The sequence below is a fragment of the Cinclus cinclus genome, chromosome 4 (genome assembly GCF_963662255.1).
Source record: "Cinclus cinclus chromosome 4, bCinCin1.1, whole genome shotgun sequence".
In the NCBI taxonomy this organism is placed as follows: Eukaryota; Metazoa; Chordata; class Aves; order Passeriformes; family Cinclidae; genus Cinclus; species Cinclus cinclus.
In genome coordinates, this window is record NC_085049.1 from 70,524,571 (window position 1) to 70,545,366 (window position 20,796).

The 20,796-nt window shown below is 37.5% G+C and overlaps 1 protein-coding gene across 1 annotated transcript in view; it reads left to right on the forward strand.

Moving 5' to 3' along the window:
* The window catches only part of IPO8 (importin 8), a 40,914-nt gene extending 20,627 nt beyond the window's left edge, over positions 1-20,287 (forward strand). The window contains exons 12-25 of the mRNA XM_062491543.1: positions 1,117-1,233; positions 3,317-3,406; positions 4,054-4,219; positions 4,753-4,913; positions 5,359-5,484; positions 6,124-6,190; positions 6,845-6,970; positions 7,422-7,519; positions 8,553-8,648; positions 10,038-10,258; positions 16,007-16,212; positions 17,619-17,861; positions 18,524-18,640; positions 19,312-20,287. Of these exons, the coding sequence (XP_062347527.1) occupies positions 1,117-1,233; positions 3,317-3,406; positions 4,054-4,219; positions 4,753-4,913; positions 5,359-5,484; positions 6,124-6,190; positions 6,845-6,970; positions 7,422-7,519; positions 8,553-8,648; positions 10,038-10,258; positions 16,007-16,212; positions 17,619-17,861; positions 18,524-18,640; positions 19,312-19,409 (1,932 nt within the window). The 3' untranslated portion in view covers positions 19,410-20,287. The remainder of the gene's footprint in view (positions 1-1,116; positions 1,234-3,316; positions 3,407-4,053; positions 4,220-4,752; positions 4,914-5,358; positions 5,485-6,123; positions 6,191-6,844; positions 6,971-7,421; positions 7,520-8,552; positions 8,649-10,037; positions 10,259-16,006; positions 16,213-17,618; positions 17,862-18,523; positions 18,641-19,311) is intronic.
* The last annotated feature ends 509 nt before the right edge of the window (positions 20,288-20,796 follow it).

Consider the following 20,796-nt stretch of genomic DNA (forward strand, 5'->3'; position numbering starts at 1 on the left):
TAAAATACGCTGTGTATAAATACTAAGTGAATTATTCTTGCAGATTTAAAATGCATCTGCCAGATACAAAATGGGTTGGAATAGATATATTGGAATAGATTTTACTTGGTTTACATACAGCCTCTGTCACAACTGTTCTCAACATCACAAACTGTGGCAGGAGGGAAAGTGGACCTGATCCTTATTAATTTTCTGATGCTATTTAAAAACCATATTAACAGCAATGAAATTAGCAAGGACAAAACCCATTACATGCAGTTGCTCTTTAAATGAGGTTGTAACTTTTCTGTAGACCTTTCCATATTTACAGTGACCTGTGCAAAAATACCTAGGCAAGCCTTGGAAAGCACAGTTTGCTAAAATGGCAAATGGTTTTCTAGCTTCCATTTTAACATCCAGTAATCAGGGAGCTCCATTTCCAGGCGGATTTTCAGAGAACACAGTCTTTACATTAGGTGGAATAGGTGGATTATGTCCTTTCTACTTTTTTATTGTCAAAACAGTTCTTGTCCACTGATCTTCCTGTTCATTTTCGTAATTTGTGTTTAAACCATCAAAGTGACAGGTTGGAAAAGGACATAATGGGTGTGGAAATCACATTCAGCTGTTGGTTTTGCCAAGAAATTTTTCTAAGTCTACTCAACTTTAGAAACTACTGCCAAAATCAATAAATCAAATTAAGTTTGTGAGGTTTTAGTCCAAGTTCTCCTTGAAAATATATGTATGTATTTTCATACATATATGTATACACATATTTATTTACATTTGTGTGTGAGACAAGCCAGAATAGAAATTAAGGGGAAAAGTGGGTGAGGTGCTGCTGGAGCCTCTTGCCTTTTCATCAGCTTTTTTGATTTGCCTCAGGACAGTAACAAAAATACCATACTTGCTATTAGTAATGTGAAATTGCTAGGAGATTAATCTGATTTTGACCAGATAGCCTGAAAAATTGAACATTTAAAAGTTTTACACTTTTACTATTGAAAGATACTACATTTAGTACCTCACATTGATTTGTGAGCAAAATTTCTTCTTGAAAATGTCACTTGAATTTTTTAAACAATGCTATTTAAATAAATTGACTGAAAGGGATTGTTTGTTTTCTGTCCTGCATAGGTATTACCAAAAATGATGGCATATTGCTACCAGATTTTGACAGAGCCAAACATTGACCCAAGGAAAAAAGATGGAGCTTTGCATGTTATAGGATCCCTAGCAGATATTTTACTGAAGGTAAGTGGAAAAAAAGTGGAAAAAGTCTGCTTGCAATTGCAGCTTTTGCTATCAACTGTGATTTAAAATAAAATAGTCTTTCTTTATAAAGTATGACTAGCCCTTAGCCATGTTTATAAAGACTGTAGAGAGATTGCACTCTGATTGTAATCAGAATATGAGAGTCTGTTTATTTTAAAATATTAACATTCTTTCCTGGTTTTTATATCACAATTTTTTATACATATTTTCCTTCTCGCATTTTTCCAAAGCTCTGTCACACAACAGTCCCTTGGTCCTCCTGCTTTACTAGTAAAATGGAAGTGTTAAGAAAGCAAACATGCATTCCATCAGCAACATTGCATATGATTCTTCATGAAATTCCCCAACAGCCTGCACTGTTATGGGCTGCTTGTGGTTCCAGGAAAAGGTTTACTTAACATGTTACAGGAACGTTCTGTCTAATTTTCCAACTTTTTCACTCTTCAGTATATGGCTTTAAGTCTTACTTCATCTGCCAGCTGGGAGTTTTGAAAAAAGCTGGAAAGAGCAAAGAGCCTTCCTCCATTTTTTTATAGACATTTGGGTAGTTCTTCTTAAATCTGAATGCAAATTTAATGCATGTGGTTGCTCTCTAATTGATACTGATTACCAGTTTGCCTGGTACTTTTGTAGATGGTGGAGTCCAAAATATGCCTTTGCTCCATGTCAAAAGTAATTGCCATTATATTATCACATTTATCATGAGACTGGTGATCTCGTGCTGGAGGCTTCTTTTAAAAAGTAATTAATTATATTTTATCTGAATTGTCTCGCTGTGTGGGATGTGTCTTCTTATTACAAGCAACATCTTACCAACCTTTACTATCTGTTTTTTTTACCAATCTGTTTTCTGATCTTGAATCCTGAAACACCAGTAACTTTGGTGGAATTTTTGTAGATTATTTTGGATTGTAAATGCCCTTCCTCATCCAGTATTCTGCTCCTGTTTGAAATTTTCAGTCCTGAAACATGAGGTTATATTGTACTTTATAAAAGAGTAATAGCCCCAAGCACTGCAGACCCCTTTAAAATTTGAATTTCTTGTGTTTGGAATTTGACACCTTGAAGCATGTAATCATCTGTTTCTATATAAAATCCTGGATTTGTAAATGCTTTCTGGATCCTGAGCTGACTGAGATACAGAGTCTAAGGAGCTCATAGGTACAGTGGCCCTGCCTGAACCACCTGGCTCCCCACATCATCTCCAGTTCAATGCCTACAAACTTCTGGCCAGTGTGCACAAAGGAACAGTATTTTCCTTTCTCTCCATTTTTTCTCTGCTCAGTCCTTCATTCAGTTCTGTGAAGGCTGGGGAATGAGTGTGGAAAAAAATGCTGTGTGCATTGGTGAAATGAAGTATGATCACATAAGATACATGTTGTATTGAGTGTCCCATTTCACCCTCTTCTGTCTTAGCCATTGAATCATTTCTTTGGATAATAACAGCATCCTTAGCATGTATCTTTTTTGTTATTCTGGGGCTATAAGGCAAGTCTCAAATATCCATGCTGGTTCTAGCTTCCTGTGAGTATCTTCGGAGTTGCTAAGGTTGGAATAATGAAGAGTAACTCTCATCAAGTATCCTTCTCCAGCTAAGGAAATTTATGTCACAAAGCAATTATCTTCATCCATTAATAAACATGAAAAAAGGTGGGATTTGTTGCTGTAAGGTCCAAAATAGTAAGTTTTGTTACATAGAGTAACAGGTCATTTGAAACTCAGATCTGTTCCATATTAAGCTCATACTTATTTCAGGTATGTATGTATTCCTTTGTAGGAAGACCTACTAGTTATTGATCCTTGTTAGTTTTTAAGAAAAATCAGCTGGAATTAATTGCCTTAAATAACATGAAAATTCCAGTTTACATGTTGTAATGAATAGTTTTGAACTTGCTGTGCTTTAGAGTTGGTTCTATTCAAGGTAAGGGATCAAATTCTCTTTGTGGGAGGATATCTTTATTATATTGTATTTCTCATGGTTGACATTAGAATTGCATTATGGGCTAGAAAGAAGTATGTGAAATGATTGGTCTCCAAAATTAATTTTTCGTTACTCCAACAGAAGAGTGTCTTCAAGGATCAGATGGAGCTGATGTTACAGAATCATGTGTTTCCCTTGTTCATGTCTAACCTGGGATACCTCAGAGCTCGAGTAAGTTCCCCTGTTCCATCAATTCCAGTATTTGCCATGGTTCCTTCCTTTGCAGTTTGATTTCATTCTGAATGTTACTGAAAGAAATTAGGTAAATACCTAGTAAAATGAAAAAAAAAACATTCTTGTGCAGTATTTTTTCTTAGTTTTGATTTAAACAATGATTCTTCAGTTAAATGAATTGATCGAGGGTCTGTGTTGTATTAATGTTTACCTTTAAGCAATCAAACAAACTTGAGAATCTGAGCAGCAATTGTGGCCATTTTCCATTAGCAGAGATGGCTGTGAAGAATAGGCAGGATTTCCACAATTAGGTAACATCAGTTTGAGTGCTGCTTGAAGAAAATCCCCAAGTGCCAATATCAATCATGGGCATGCAGTTTTCATTGTTTTTATTCTGATTTTATTTCCCCCAGAAGGACCAAAGGTATGAATGCAAATTATGTGCACACTGTATTTATTGGAATTTGGGAAAGTGTAGCAAAGAGCTGCTTGAGTGCAGTACCTGTGTTACATTTAATGAAAGTTAAGTGGGGGGGAAAAAAGCAATCCATGCAAACAAGGAGATAGTTAGCATTGGTTTTGACTCAGTTAAAAATGCTTAAAATTTCCGTAGCCCGTAACTTGCTTCTCTTCTTGCCTTGCAGTCCTGTTGGGTACTTCATTCATTCAGTGCTTTGAAATTTCACAATGAGCTAAACTTGAGGAATGCAGTAGAGCTGGCAAAGAAGAGCCTGATTGATGATAAGGAGATGCCTGTCAAAGTAGAAGCAGCCATAGCCCTTCAGACCTTAATAAGCAACCAAGAGCAAGGTATGTGACAGTGATTCATCAGCTGTATACATTGATTTTTTGTTGAGACGAGGAGGTTGCAGCAGATTTATCTAAACATTTCTGTCAATTAAAGACAGACATTTCAGAATATTTTATCATGATTAGACAGATTCACTTGCTCATTACATCCCAGAATTCTGCTTCAAGTTTTGGTGGCATAAAAGAAGTTAGAATCAGCATGTTTGTTTTAATAAATATTACCCATCTTTGGTTGTTTTTTTACTGAAATTAAGTGGTGTGTATGTTTAAAAATGAACACTGCTTATATATGAAAGCAAATGTTCCCTCAAAACTGGATTTTTGCTGTGGGTGGCATTTCAATATTACACAGTTTTATTTACTCTGTCTACTGGTTATGGACTGTAAAATTGTTTTGGGTATGTTTTTTGGCTTTTTTATTTCTTTAGTGAATTCAAATTAAGCATATTCTGTTCAAGACTAGTCAGCTCCCTGGCAGTTTGGAGATGCTGTGTGTTTGTGTTTATTTCACCTAGTTTCTATTAATCTTTTAGCCAAGGAATATGTGAAGCCTTATGTAAGGCCAGTGATGCAGGAGCTCCTGTACATTGTCAGAGAGACAGAAAACGATGATCTCACAAATGTAATCCAGAAGATGATCTATGAGTACAGCCAGGAGGTCGCTACTATCGCTGTGGACATGACTCAACACCTGGTAAGAGGAATAGTGAAATACCACTCCAGTCAGAAGCTCGTGCCTATTTTGGTGAACATTTAATGAACTCTGCTTGAAGCACACACTGTTTAAAGTAAGCTTTATGAGTCCTCCTGTAGTATTTGCAGTATTTATGTTTTTTTTTCCTCTATGAAGCATCTTTAAAACCTGTAGATTTTTCAAAGATACTGATTTGTGTCACTGGTTTTAATGAGCCAAGCTCTAACTATTTAGCATTTCAAATGACTTAACGTAGACTTCTGACTAAAAAAGAGGAGATTTTAATTTGCTATATTCCCTTTCAAAAGTAGCAAGCGTATTTTTCAGTGCTGACAGCTCCTACAGATAAGGTATTGCTGCTGCTGCATTAACTGCCTGGTTTTGAATGACAAATTAGAAACATGGGTTTGCTCTTGAATGTCAAGTTGGTTTGTTTTGTTCACAGGCTGAAATATTTGGTAAAGTACTTCAGAGTGAGGAATATGAGGAGGTAGAGGACAAAACAGTTATGGCCATGGGCATCTTGCACACAATTGACACAATCCTGACAGTTGTGGAAGATCACAAGGAGGTGAGATTTTCCTTCATAATTTCCTCCTTCCACTCATGACAAGCACTTCTGTGTATGTTGCATCACTTGGCATGAACGTGCATTTACTACAGTGGGATGGTACCAAGTCACCTCTGACAGATACGAATCTAAAGCCCAGTTTACTTTTGTGATTTATGAATTGTTTAGCTTTCAGCTTCAAGGGAATTTATGTCACAAGTGTAAAATTCTTTGCCCTTACTTGGTAAACACTTCATTGGAATTTGCTGGTTTTGGTTGGGGTAGAGTTAATTTTCTTCACAGTGACTAGTTGTATAACAGAGTGTTAAAGTAACATTTAAGGAGAAATATTTTGCATAAGGCCAGTTTTTTATAGTGATGACCCCTGTCTCTAGTTTACTCAGAAATTTCTTGGATAGAATTCCTAGGAATTGGTCTCCCAGCTGTGGTGCAATGTCCACAGATCACATATTCAGGGTAAAGAGGTTCTTTCTGCATCAGGGAGACCTTATTTCATAATGTGATTGTTAATGCCGCATTTAAAAAATTATAAAAGCCTTTCTGATTTGAAGAACTTCTCAAACTGAATTAGTCAAATACATTTATTTGATTTCTGTATTTCTAATTTTTTTAATAAAGTGCTTTATGCTTTTATTTCAGATCACTCAACAGCTGGAGAGCATTTGTTTACAGATCATTGGCCTTGTTTTGCAGAAACACGTTATAGGTATGTTTTACAGATGTGTAAAAGTGTGTAAGTTAATTATTGTTAACTTGCAGAGCAGAATTTTTTCCATCTTTTTGTGCGTGTTTCTTTAAAGAAAAACGCCATTACTTTACCATTGTAGTTTGTTTCTCTTGATTTACCCTTGTTCATCAGTCAGATTGGCTATTGTGTTTTGCAGGTCAAAAGCTGAAGATGCTATTCTGATTGTAATTCTGGCTAATTGGGTTAAAGGACAATGTCTGCAACTACATTAGTCTCTTATGGACATGGTGTGCAATTAAATTACTGCTTTATCAGTATGCTGCACTTAAAGTTACAGTTTTGTGATAAGGCCTTGCAGAAAAAACGAAGGCTGAGAAAAAAAAATATTTTTCAGTAAATTGATTAAAAACATTGTCTTTTATGTGCTGCTGATGTATTTTTTTGGTGTGTATTTATACTGGAAAACTATGCATATCATTATAATTATAGCCAACATAAGGCCTGTCTGAAAGAGTCATTTACAATTTGTTTTCTTTTTCTCTGCATGGTTTAATTTCTAATTGCTGTCTTCTAGTTGTTACTAGACTCAGGACTCAGTTTCAGATTTTAAGGTATTTGCAAGTTAAATTTATTTTGTAAAGCACCCTGCTTCAAATTTTTTGTCTTTTGCAGAGTTTTATGAAGAAATTCTGTCCTTGGCCTTCAGCTTAACATGCCAGATGATTTCACCTCAGATGTGGCAGCTTTTGGGTGTTCTGTATGAGGTCTTCCAGCAGGATTGCTTTGAATACTTTGCAGGTAAAGTCACATCTGTTTGAGAATTCATCTTTAAAATCCACCCTGATAAGGGTCGCTTCCATTTAGTGTCTTGGTTTAAAAAGATAATGTATTTGAATCATGCCCTGACTGTCTGTTTAGTGTGGGAGTGTAACAGGAGCTATTTAAGTAGAAGCATGTTCAAATCTGTCAGTGTGATCAGTTGTTGTAGGGGTCCTGAACTCAAAGAAAGTTGAGTATTCAAAGTTTACGTGAAACTACAAATTGATTAATTAAAATGTAATCCTATTCTGGTTCCAAACATGTACCCTGCCTAGTGCATTTTATGAAGAATTCTTCCAGAAAAGACTTTTGCAGAGTTTGAATTTCCAACCATACTGAGGAATCTAAGCTAATGAATTCCACTTTAGGACTATCTCTCTGGTTAGCACTTTTCATAATTTTTTTCTCTTTTGATCTCACTGTTCTGCAGATATGATGCCTCTCTTGCATAATTATGTGACCATTGACACTGATACTTTACTGTCTAACCCAAAGCATTTAGAAATCATTTACTCTATGTGTAAAAAGGTAAGGCTTCTGATTCTTACTGTTGTATTTATCACTGCTACATCACAATTAGAGGAGCTGAGTGACCTGAACATGCCACATGGTGGCCAAGCATTTCAGAACTAAGTGAATTTTGGTCTTACCTCAGTTCTGAGCACACATAGCACCTTCACACTTTTTAAGTGACATGCTTTAAAAAAATTACATTCAAAAATCTGTGTGGGAGAAAGTTGCTGTTCATCTTGACTCTCTTCTATAGAGAGCTATTTTAGTAGGTAGGGAATTAATGAAGCCTGATTTCCTTGGGTTGTGTATCTTGCACAGGAGATTGCCAAGTTGGACTCTCTGGTTGTCAGCTAAGGTGCAAACTCATTTGAAGTTCTTTCTACATTTATCTTGTTTCCCTTTTATGCTGAGTCTCTCATGTATAATAAAGTATGAGATGATGCTGCAGTCCTCCTCTGATTTGGGGCATTAGAGACTGTTAGGCATCTAGCAACCTGCTTATTTTTAAGAGTATTTAGAGTATTTGTATGTGAAAATTATGCTCCTTTTGTCAGGTTTGATTGACAGTGACCATGGGGTTGAAATGTACTGTGATGAAGCAATCAGTTTGGCATGTACATGCCTACACACAGAATGATTGCATACATTTTGTTCTTAATCAGAAACTAGCCTAGACATAGCACTTCACTTTGCCAGGTTGTTAATCTGCCAGTGACTATTAGAATTGAAGTGAAAATATGGAAAGCATCATAAGTGACATTTCTTTTTAAAAAAGGGAAAGTGAGGACATATAAAGAATATAGCATTCTTTAAGAACTACAGCAATTTCTTCTAGTTTTTAAAATTCACCTTTAGCCCCTTATCCTTGTTTATGTCCTGTAGAGATGAAATATGTCTCTTAATTACTCACAGAATTTAGCAATTAATTAGTGTGAATGCATACATGTATGCTTTGTAGAGACCTTTGGATGTGTGCAGGTACCAAGAGCACTTGCCTTCAGTGTTGTCAGTGACTACTGATAAATGAAATTGTTACTCTGATTATTAGGTACTGACAGGAGATGCAGGAGAAGATGCAGAGTGCCATGCAGCCAAACTCCTAGAAGTGATTGTTCTTCAGTGCAAAGGACGGGGTATTGACCAGGTGATACATATTGAACAGGTTTTCTCTTTTATTGCTTTCTAATGATCCATGACTCCTGAGAGGAACAGCTGGAAATAGAGAATTTGAGGGAGATGTAAGGAAGGCAGAAAAACAGACAGAAGTGAATGTACTCAGGAAGGTTTGTATGGTTGGGGTTTTTTGGTTTTGAGACCAGATATTAATGGACATGACCACAAAATGGATATGGACTGAATTATAAGAATATATAGTATGTTGTACTAGATTGTCCTTTTTTGTTTTCTCTTAATAAAATTTCCTTTTTGTTGCAAAACACCTAGTTAAAACTGCTGTGACTGAGAGGTTAATTGTACATATCCAGCTGCTGTTGTTTTTCCAAGCTATAGGAAATTTTTTATGTTTTAAGTTAGTGCATTTGGAAATGCAGATTTTTTAGCATGGCTGGATTGTGTTTGCAGGGATAAACATAATCACAATTTTCCAGAGCTTCTTAGAACACCTTTTCAGAAAGTAGTCTTTTTCCTATTAAGGGCCAAATTCTGGACTTACGTAAAGAGCATGTTTGATGTCACTACAGTGCAATCCATAGACTTCAGTGATAAATTTTCAGTTAATTTCACTGAAACTGATACAACTTTACTAGTGTAAATCTGAACTAATTGAAGATAAAAATATTCTCGGAGAGATTTTATTTTTCAAGGGTATCTGGAAGAGTTTAAAGTGAATTCAATGTGTTTGCATTGAAATAAGTATGTGGTGGAAGGCTTAATTGAGATGTACAACTCTTTGAATTAAAATGGCTGCACACGGAACTGAAACTCGTAAACTAAAACTTCTATAATGCTTCCCAAATTTTTGTAAAGAATAAATTTGCCCACTGAAATATACATGCATTTAGAATGCTTTATTTCATTGTTTAAGATTTGTGCATGTTTCTTGCTATCTGAATAAACTAGTATTCAACTTTTATAAAAAATTTAATGTCACTTTACATTTATTAGGAAGAGCTTCTTATGTTACAGATTTAGCTAGTTTAATTTCTACTGCCTGTTTAGTATCTTTCTTTAAAGATGAGAGTGTCTGAGTTTTTTCCTAGAGCTTTTCTACATGCTAAAACAAACTCCACCAAATGGCCCCAAATATTATCCCCTGTGCTCAGAATAGCATTGCAATTTTTAGCTCAGAGAACTGCTTTGGGGAAGATTTATAAGCATGTGATTGGAGGCTAGAAAGTTAATAGAATGTGTTCCTTGGCTCTGTACCTGAACTTCAGATAACTCAGGACATAATTGTAGTAAAAATATTATAAAATTTTGTAAAATCTGCAACGTGTCTAATGACTGTTTTCTTTGTTTTTGCCCTTTGCTTTCTCTCTCACTGTATTCTCATTCTGATTTCTCATTCTCCCAGTGTATTCCCCTCTTTGTGGAGGCTGTTCTGGAGCGCTTGACTCGAGGAGTTAAAACAAGTGAGCTTCGTACCATGTGTCTTCAGGTTGCCATAGCTGCACTCTACTACAATCCTGACCTACTTTTGCACACCTTGGAGAACATCAGATTTCCACACAATCCTGAGCCCATCACTGCACAGTTCATAAACCAGTGGATGAATGACACGGACTGTTTTTTTGGGCAAGTGTTGAGTTTTTTGTTTTGTTTTGTTTTGTTTTGTTTTTTTTTTTAACAATATTCAGAATTGACCAGCTGGTTTTCAACAGCATGTTAACTTTTTGTCTGAAACACTGTGTACATACTTTCTGTTCTGTATTTTATAAGTTGTTTTTAACTGCTCCATTTAATTTTTTTAAAAAATACTCTTTGCAGTGAACCCCACCTCTGATTCTAAACAAATTTTCACAATCAACTTGCATATTTATCATTGTGCCATTGACTGCTTATCATACTGCTGAACTTAAACGTCCCTGTGACCTCCCTTGAATGTGTGTGTGCTGCACTGGTGTGCACTCAGGCAGGAGTTAAGCATTTGTAAAGTTAATGAAGGGGAACAAAACCTGTCATTACTGAGCAAAGCATGCACTTGATGCTGAGCAGAGGTGAAGGCCAGTGCTTGCCTCTCAGCTAAGATGTAGTGTCTTAACAGTGAGATTCAAATCTGCTTAAGGGCAAAGCAGACAGACATAGTTAACAGCTACCTCTAAGGTTCCTGCTCAAGTTTGTTTTGTTACTGGAGGCTGACTTTTGCTTGCAGGTCTATGGATAGGCTTAGGCTGTGTCTTCCTTAAGTTGCTTCTTCCACATCTTGTGGTAATATTATTGCTAATTAAGAAATTATTTTTACATCTACTGGCTTTAGAAAAGGGCCAGACATTTTAGGATTTCCATGTACCAATTTTCTTTTATGGCTGAAGCGAAGTTCTTGTTCTTCATCTCTTTGTGCTTTCATTTTTTTCTACTACTTATCACATGTTAAGTGCATACAGAGATAGCAGGAAGGAAGATACTCCTTGCAGATGGTAAACTGAAAGAGATTTGTAGCCTGAAACAATTTATCTTGGAGCATTCAGTGAGAAACTAGTCAGATTCAGAAAGGAAAAATGTTGAGGGTCTAACAAGGCTCCAATCTCAAATAGTACTGTGAGCTAATTTTCAGTTCTTCTGTGTTGCTCTTCAAAAAGCATCAGCTACTCAAACTACTGCTCAAATAAACTCGTATTTGGAGCTGAGACAAAGGTCAACAAAGCCTGTGAAAATGAAAAGTTAAGCACACAGTTGTCATGCCTGTCATTCTGCCCAGACTGTGCTTGAATGTCAGCAGAGGATTAAAAATCTCTCTTTGATTTGCTGCTACCAGCAGAGAAATAATTATCTGTAATGTTGCTTAAATCTAAAAGTCACTCACTCTTCCTTGTGTGCTGTCTCCTCATTTTGTGGCTTCCAGGCGTAGGGTAGGGCTTTTGCTGTAGTACTGCTGATGAGGCACTGTGATGTGATGTGCTGTAAGGGACTTCCTCCCTTTCCCTCAGGAGAGCACTGCTTCTAGCAGACCATTTGTTTTCTTATGAGTAGTAAAGGAGCCCTAGATTCAGAGGTCTAACTGAACAGGAAAAGACAGAAGTGCAAAAAAAAAAAAAAATTGGTGTTCTTAGAATTGTTTCTTGGGTCCCCCCGAACAAGTTCATGTCTTCATTAGAGAGCAGTGGGCACTTCTTTTTGTACAGTCCTTTTTCCAATCAGCTGCCATTTGCAGATTACTTAGCCTGCTTTCCAATAAGAGGCAGTTTTAGGCCCAGATTCAAATTATTTGGTAAACTCATAGGTCCTAGAGAAACTGGACTAGATCAAAGTGGATCCACCTCCAGGTGAATCTTGGTGTCATTTCTTTGTCAACCATGCAGGAAATCTGGAATGTGGTGGTGACAGTAGCTGTTCAAGATGCTTTGTCCACATAAATCTCACACTCTTATGTGTGGACACTCCATCCCTGGAAGTGTTCAAGGTCAGGCTGGATGGGGTTTAGAGCAACCTGGTGTAGTAGAAGGTGCCCATGGTAGAAGGATTGGAACTAGATGACATTTAGGGTCCCTTCCAACCCAAACCATTTTGTGATTCTGTGTCTTTTGTCTGTTCCTGTGGAGTCTTAGTCCCCATAGATCCTGCTCTGCCAGCACTAGGGTTGTGCATGGCTGCACGTGCTCAGGCTGGAGCCAATGGTGTTTGCCAAAAGAATGCAGTACTTCTGGAGCAGCACGTGTGAGTGCATGAGATGGAATCTATGGGAAAAATGGAGGGGAAAAGCAGTTATGGTGAGATAAGTAGCTGTTTTTCCATGTTGTTAAAACCCTGGAAATGATTGAAAAAGTGTTACAAAGTTGGCATGTTAAAAATTAGCCAGGCAAGGAGGACTCGGAACTTCTTCTAAGACTGTGCATAAATTCAGTGTGTCATAGTGTGTATCACATATCTGTGATTGTGTCCTGATAGTGCCTATATGCCACAGGATATTGTATTTATTTCTACATGTTTTCTACAATAACTTCACACGGGAGAGCCTTTTGAGAAACATTTGATCCTTACCACTTTCTACCTTTTTCCTGACAGCTGGGGTTTAGGTGAAACTTCTGCATGACTTATGCTTATTCTCATACTAAAAATTCTTCAGTGATAACTAAGGTGAAAGGAAAACCTCACTTGCTTCAAAAAACCCTTCAGTAAGTGATTTTGGTTTTTTTGAAGCTGAGTAGGATTATATATTTGATAGGAGTTTGAATAGTTAAAAATCCTAGGTTTCTCAGAGTTGTATATAAAAATCCCAGTCTTATGTTGGTTCCAACTTTGCAACTAGAAGGAAGTGGCTAATTATTTGCAGTTTGTCCAGGAGCTGGATTGATGTGATAGAAAGAAACTTGATTCTCACAAAGGAACACAGCAAACCAGTAAAAGGAAAGGCTTAGCAGTTTTTCTCTGAAATACTTTCAGCTTGGTTTAAAATACAAAAGATTTTAAAATCCTTTGTGCTGTGTTAGAAGAAAAGTGTGTTAGCAAGAGAGAGGTCCTGCAGATCATGAGGACCACACACAGCTTGTTAAAAATAGACTTGGCTTTGAGTCTTGCATTGCCATGTTGTGTGTTTAACCCTCCAGGCTTGATAAACCACTGAGGAATAAGCAGAGTCCCTGATTGTTAGGGAGGGCTATTGTGTGCTTCTGAGCAAATAAGTACAGATCTCAAAACACAAATTACTAAGGAGAATCATATCCAGGCTCCTTTGAGCAGATGGAAGGGTGCTGAAATAATGAGCCTTTTGATAGCAACGGAATGGTCCTGAAGCCATTCTTTGCTATTATGAAAATATATAGAACTCTGTTTTGCTTGTTCAGTCCTATGGATCCTTAATACAGCTGGGGCATAGTGGAATAGTGAACTTCAGGCAAGGCAGATGCTTTTCCTGCTGTTTGTCTCTGCTGGCAGGTGAAAGAAAAGTCTCCTTCTGGCTCAGGTTCACTAAAGATGGCTCGATGCCTGAATTTCTGCTGTCCTGCAGGGCCTTCTAATAACATGAATATTCTGAAGACGTGTTCATTCTTGCAGCTTCTCTGTTTAGCAGCTTTAAAGTGGAGCATGACAAATATGCTGTGGGTTTTGGTCATTTGGGCTGCTTCCCAATGATGACTCCCTTTCAAACAGCAGGACTTCGTTCTTGTACTTTGATTTGCTGTCCCAAAATGATAATTTAATATAAAGCTAATCCATCAATTACTAAGATTTTTTTTTAACATTTTACTGTTGCATTTTGCAATTGGTTCTGCACAATGGTAGCTTTTTCAAATGTATGATTAAAAATAGTGCTAGGAATTGTTTGCTTGCTCTGGTGCATGTGTCTGAAATTGCTTCTTTGTACATTTGGGTCTTGAAGAAATTTCATGACTTCCCAGTGTCAACATGCAGGATAGAAATCTTGTGCATAGATTAACAGAGCTTTGGTCACACTTGGATGACAGTGCTAATACAAAGAGAAGGTTAGAGAATTTTTTTTCCATTTGTACTTGCACTAGGCACAACTCTCCAAATAACAGCTATCCTTCGTTTATAGGTAGCATTATCTTTAGCTTGGCTTTTGGTCTGCAAAATGTTGACATGAGAGCAAATGACATGTTTTCAACATGCAGGAGTAAGTAATTTCAGCTGAGAGGAGTAAGGGATTTATGGGGTTTTTTTTCATGAAAGCAGACTCTGTTCCTCTGTCTCAGTCTGCCTGGCTGGTTTTTTATGCCTTCTTTTGTGTCCCATTCCATCTGAAAAGGAAGGATTATGGTTACAGGAATGCTCTGTTCCTGCATGCACTTTCGTGCATTTTTCAACACCTGTAACCAGGCAGCCAAACCCAATGTGACAAAGTGTGTCATTTGATATCCTAGTTGACTTTGTTGTTCTTGGAAGGTCTGCTGGGACCATAATGTTCTGCATGGTCATATATAATTTATTTTTGTTGTCAACTGCTCTTGAGAATGAATCACTTCAGTAAATCCTAACAGGACTAACAACATGGGAGATGTCATGAAATCCCTCCAGATCTTTAACCTTATTTAAGCACAAGTAAAGTTTAGAAAGCTGCAATACAGGATTGTGTTACTTAAGAGATGTAATAGTTCAGTAGCATGTTATATAGGAACTTAGGTAATGAAATGCTAAGCACTTAAAAGCTGTATTTCTGTAGTGATTTTTGAAGTGGTGGATTGAGCTGGTTGTCCCCCTGTTAGCTTTATTGCAGCCTGTGGTGACCATCTTATTTCTTTCTCTGAGCTTGTATTCTCTTCATTCCAAAGTAAAACTGGTTCAGTAATGGAAGTATCCCAAGAGTTCAGAGGATGACCATTTTCTGACAGCTCTGGAGGTTTGTTTGGTTTCTCTAGGCACTACCTGTCCTGCAGAAGGTTTGCACAGAAGCTGTCAGCATCAAATTGAATAGTTCAAACAAAAAAAGCTCCTCTCAAGGCCATAATAACAGAATACTGTAATGTTAGCTCCAAGTTGAATACTTCTGATGTTTCCAGAAAAGGAGAACCAAAGAGTATCTGCAGAGGCATTTAGAGATTTCTTTCCATCTTGTTGGCAAAAATTACTGTTTCTGGAAGTGAAAATCAATTCTTACGTTTAAAAGCATAGGTTCTTACTTAGTTTCCTGACTATGGCCACATAAAAATCTTTCTGCTACTAATTCAATGGACTTCTTTCCCTTCAGTTGTCTCAGTTTGTTTTACTGGAGGTCTACTCATTTGAAAGTTCCCAGTTTGACTACACTGCCAGTTATGCTTGATAAGATGGAATTATTTCCCTGCTTTCACCAGAGTTAACAATGTGTCTCAAGGTAGCATTAGAAATTATATATGGAAATCTGTATAAGACAGCCATTCTGATGGATTTCTCCTAATGTAACTTCAGCTATCCCTGGGGCATTCCATAAATGCACCCTGCGATTCAATGCTTTCTCACTTATCATTGCTCTTCACTAATAGTTTTTGTCACTTTCCATCCCTGAAACAGTACTGCTATCAAAGCCAAAGCAAATTAATTTTCCATCCTATTTAATAACACTAATCTGTATCAAATGCTTTATTAAAGACAAGATAGTTTACATAATTATTAAACAGTATTTATTTAACATTACAAATTTTGCATATGGTAATCAGAAAAAGTTGCTCCAGGAATTTGACCAGTACTTGAAAAACGTTTAGTTGTTATTGGACAAGTACTTTCCAGTGGAAACTTGATTCAGAACAAAGAAAATAGTTTGTATAGGATCTTTGAACATAGCCTCTGAGACAGTGTCTTTTGCCATGTCAAGCACCAGGATTTTAACGTTCTCTATATATCCTTGCAGTGAAAATCTGGCTTTTGTGTAACAATTGTGTCATGTTTCAGACTCCATGACAGAAAGATGTGTATAATAGGACTGAGCATCCTAATGGAATTGCAGAACCGACCACCTGCAGTGGATGCTGTGGCTGCCCAGATTGTTCCTTCCATCCTCCTTCTCTTCTTGGGCTTAAAACAAGTTTGCGCCTCACGAGAGCTCACAGAACATGAGGATCATGCTAAAGATGAAAAACACTTTGCAGAAGATAATGGTAAAATCTCCCCTTTTCACATTGTGGATTTTGTCTGGATTTAATTTAAAGGGGGTAAGAAATTGCAGTTCGTTTTTAAGACTCATTAGTCTGCTGAAAATAGCTCGGCTTACTGGGTGCTTGAAATACCATCTTTGGAGTTGATTTTCCTCCCAAATTGTAATCAAAATGTTTCATGGTGTAACAGCTAACATTTTGTGAAAGGGTGGAATTGGTTCAAGAATAACTTGCAGGTCTACTCTGCTGGATTGTGAATATGCCCTGTCTTCTCACATAGGCAGCAGGAGTTTGCCAGGACTCTTCTAGATATATTCTTACTTCCTGGAAAGAAGCTGTTTGAAAGACCTTTTTGATTGAATTTTGAAGGAGATCCTGGCAGGTCTTCTTTGTCCAAATGGAAAGTTGTTTGCAGAGTGGGGTTTGAGGCAGCTGAGGTTCCTTGAGCACACAAGCCTCTAACCTCTGTGTCTGCCAGAAGAGAAAAAAACATCAAAGAATGCCTTACGGAGGGAATTATGCACAGCACTGCAGGCAAATGTGCTTGACAAGGAGTAGATGTTTTGAGGTGTGAAAATTAGATTGGATGTAAGCAGATTATGTCATCCACTCACAACCACTCACATGGTTGTTCTTGTTCTCTAATGGAATCACAGAATTCTTCTCAATACATAGGAATATAGTATGAAACAGCACAGGAATGTTCAGATCTCTGTCCCGTGATTCAGTCCCTGCTTGCTGCATCCTTAGTCCTCTTTATCCTTTCTAACTGTTAACACAGGAAGAGCTGCAGGTTTGGAAATGAAGGTTTTGGTTTTTTTGAATCTTGATTATAAGTCAGAAGTATTTCTCCTTAAATAAGACAGAGCAATATTTAGAATAGCAGGTTGTAGTTGCATTTAATTCATGGAGTCATAGTTTCATAAGTAGAATGGAAGGTAACACCAACTTAATGTGTTTGTTTAAGTTGTTCAAATAAGGCCACACTCAAGAGAAGGAAGACAGTTGGTCTGCAGATGGATTTCTCATGGTTTAATGTACATTTTTGAATTCTATGCAAGTCTCTGTAATTTAAAAAGCAGAGTGATGGGACCATTTCATGGAAGACATTTCCTCGAAAATTTTGTACCCTATAATTGCACAATGACTGCATAAATGAAAGAAGAAAAAAGATGGCAGCTTCACATTCCTCAGGTCTGCATAGAAACAAAGGTTTACCTGGTCTTGAATGTAGGAAATGTTTTAATAGCTTCATTTTTCTAAGACTTGCAAGATTTTGGGGAAAGGGTGTTAACAGACAGTCCCCTTTCCAGCCAAAATCTAGATTTACTAATTGTTTTTAATCCATAAGTCATTGTTTCCTTATAGTTTTAATCTTTGTTTTACAAAACATGTCAATGCTTTTGCAGAAGAGATACCAAGCGATGAGGATGAGACAAATGAAGTGAGCCAGGCAATGCAAGAGAACCACAGTGGAGGAGGAGGAGGTGGCAGTGCTGGAGGTGGAGAGGAAGAGGGTGATGATGATGATGATGATGACGATGACTGGGATGAAGATGCATTGGAAGAGACTGCTCTTGAAGGGTTCAGCACACCTCTTGACCTTGAAAATGGTGTCGATGAATACCAGTTTTTTACACAAGCACTTCTAAGTATGTGTTTGCTGGTCAGCAGAATGATATAACACGATGAAATCGTTTGGAGATGTTTGTGGTTTGGGGAAAACCCGTTTCTTTGTTATGAGTAATAGTTTAGGTTACTAAAAGTGTAAAATGTGATCTCGCTGTCTAATCTTAGTCCTACAATTTTTTGGCTTACTAGTGCTGCAAAAAACAAATGGTAGCAAATACAGCCAGAGATTAATTATCATCATGTCCTCCCTCAGAATTTTTCAATCACAGCCTAAATAAGTAGGGCTTGGTCACTAGGGGGACTCCTATATAGAGAAATATTTGCCACCTTCTAGATGTTAATCGGGAAATAATTTTCTCCCTTTCCTGTGTCACTAATCCTGTTGCTTTTAGTTTCCATCAGAGTTTTCAACGAGATTAAATTCACGTTGTCCATGAATAATGGCCACATGGTTAACTTTCTGTTTCAGAAAGCAGAGGATCTAATTAAGTTCCCCCAAATGGATTGCCTCTGTTAGAGTGGGAATTCTATGCAAAGAAAACCACCAGGAGTATTGATTTTGTTTTGCAGTGCAGATCCTGTTTTAAAACCAACCAGAATTTCCATGTGCTTCATTTTATTATTCTGAAATGAACTTGTATATAAGCTGACAGTCACTTTTCCTGCATTGCTGCCCTGACAGCGGTGCAGAGCCGGGATGCAGCCTGGTACCATTCCCTGACCTCGCCGTTGAGTGAGGATCAGAAGAAACAGCTGCAGGAGATTTACACATTAGCAGAGCACCGGAGAACTGCCGCAGGTGAGTCACTTCCCTGGGCCCCTTTCAGCTCTTGCAGAGATGTTGGAACCGATTCTAATCTGTAACAACAACCTCTGTGCTAATTAACGTTTTCTAGGAAGCGTGAGCAGGATATCATGATTACATTATTCCTTGCCTGGAAGTATGTGTTATTCAGAGTAAGTTTACTGTTGTTCCTAATTAATTGCCTTCTCATTGACTTGTGCTGCTGCTTGAACAAGGTATGAACTAGTTTTACACAGTCTGACATTTGAAATGAAGAACAAATTGGAGCAGTATCTATGTGCAGCCAGGCATTTGCTGAAGATTACTATTGACGATTATGCATTTAACAGTTTTCTAACTTTTTAACTACGTATATTGCCCTTGCAGTTACTGTGAGGTTTTAGATGTGTAGAAAGCTTGCATTATGGAAAATAAATCTGCACAATAGTGTGGCATAGACTGATTTGGTAAAAGATTAATTTCTCAACTCTGTTGTAGAGGTGTGCACATTTATGCCTTTAGAGAAAACCTCAGTGTAATTTATTCCTGTCATTGCACTTAGGGAGTGAAATTTTGACTCAGCTGAAGAGTTTTTTCCATAATTTTTCATTTTTAGCTGAGCTGTAGCCTCTGACAAAGGTGTGCTCTATAGACTATTTTTCATATCCTTTTTCTTTGAATTCTAGAGACTAAGACAATAGAACAACAAGGTGGCTACACATTTGACAACAAAGGACTGATCACAGCATTTAATTTTGCTGGAAATACTCCCAGTGGCAACTGAAGGATCGGCTACAAAGGTCAATGGGAAGGGTTTCATCATTACATTTTCTTGAAACCATCGTGACTTCTGAGTGATGGGGAGGGTAATTTAATGCTGCTGAAGGTTTTCTGGAAAATAGTGGTGTGCTTCCCCCACCAGAATGTTCTTTCTAACCAGCTACTGTAATGTACAAATTCTTGTGGTGTTTTTATAATTTGATGGACTGAAAGGAATCGTTTGTCCTCAAGGAACCTGGATGACCGGGAGGGGCCAGGCTGCATCTAATTGAGTTGCACTTCTCAGGTTTTTGCTGTGCAGAATTGATAGATTCATATGGATAACAGTGCCTTCTGTTGTATATGGATTGCCTGAACAAATGGATTTTGGAGTGCATTATAATTTTTTAAGGATATTTCTTGATACACTGTAAGCCTTGGTTCCATGTTTTCCAATCACCTGCTGTTCACAGTTCGGTTTTGTTGTTGGTTGCATACAAATTGCTGGGTTCAGAATACTAGCACATCTTCCCTATTTGGTGCAGACCAAATGTGTAGAGGGAGGTGTCTGTTGGAATTGCAATGCATACACTGGTTATGTCAAAGGGTCTTAATAACGTGGCAGGTTTTCCCTTGATGCAGTAGTCTTAAATTGTTTCTCTTAGCCATGAATTCAACTCACCTGAGTTACAATAGCTTGCCTGGCAGGTGGCTACCCTAAACCTACATTAATATTAGCTCCTGCCTGGACAAGTGGTGTGGCCCTCTCATGTAGATGTTCTACATGACAACTTATTTCTGCTGTTATTGATGGATATTGGATTGTACATGGGATAATTTCTTTGGGTTTCATTCATTCATTACCATTCCAGTGGTAGTACTGAATAATGTGGTACAAAATATTTGCAATATTTTATTTATTTTGATAGAAGAACAGCTTCAAACTTACTTCTTGCTGTTACACTCTGTGATTGTATTTCTGGTCTGCATTGCAGTTGGTTATTCTTGTCCCACGCTGAAATTTATTTGACAGATGATTTTTTTTCCTACATTTTGAAGACTGGTTTCACCAGTGGAGGTTTAGACTAGATATTAGGAAAAATTTCCTCATGAGAAGGGTGGTCACACATTGGAGAAGTTACCCAGGGAAGTGGGAAGAATCAACATCCCTGAAGTGTTTTAGCAACATTTATATGTGGCACTTAGGGACAGGGTTTAGCCGTGAACATGGGTTTAACAGTTGTGCTTGCTCTTGGAGGTCTTTTCCAACCTAAAGGGTTCTGTAGAATAAGATGTTTTTGGAGAAGTTCATTTAGAGAGGAAGTGATAGCAGTACTAATTTGAATAGGTGCCCCTCCTTTAGGTCTACTGTAATCACAGTGATGTAGCAAAAAGCAGTAGGGGTGCTTTAG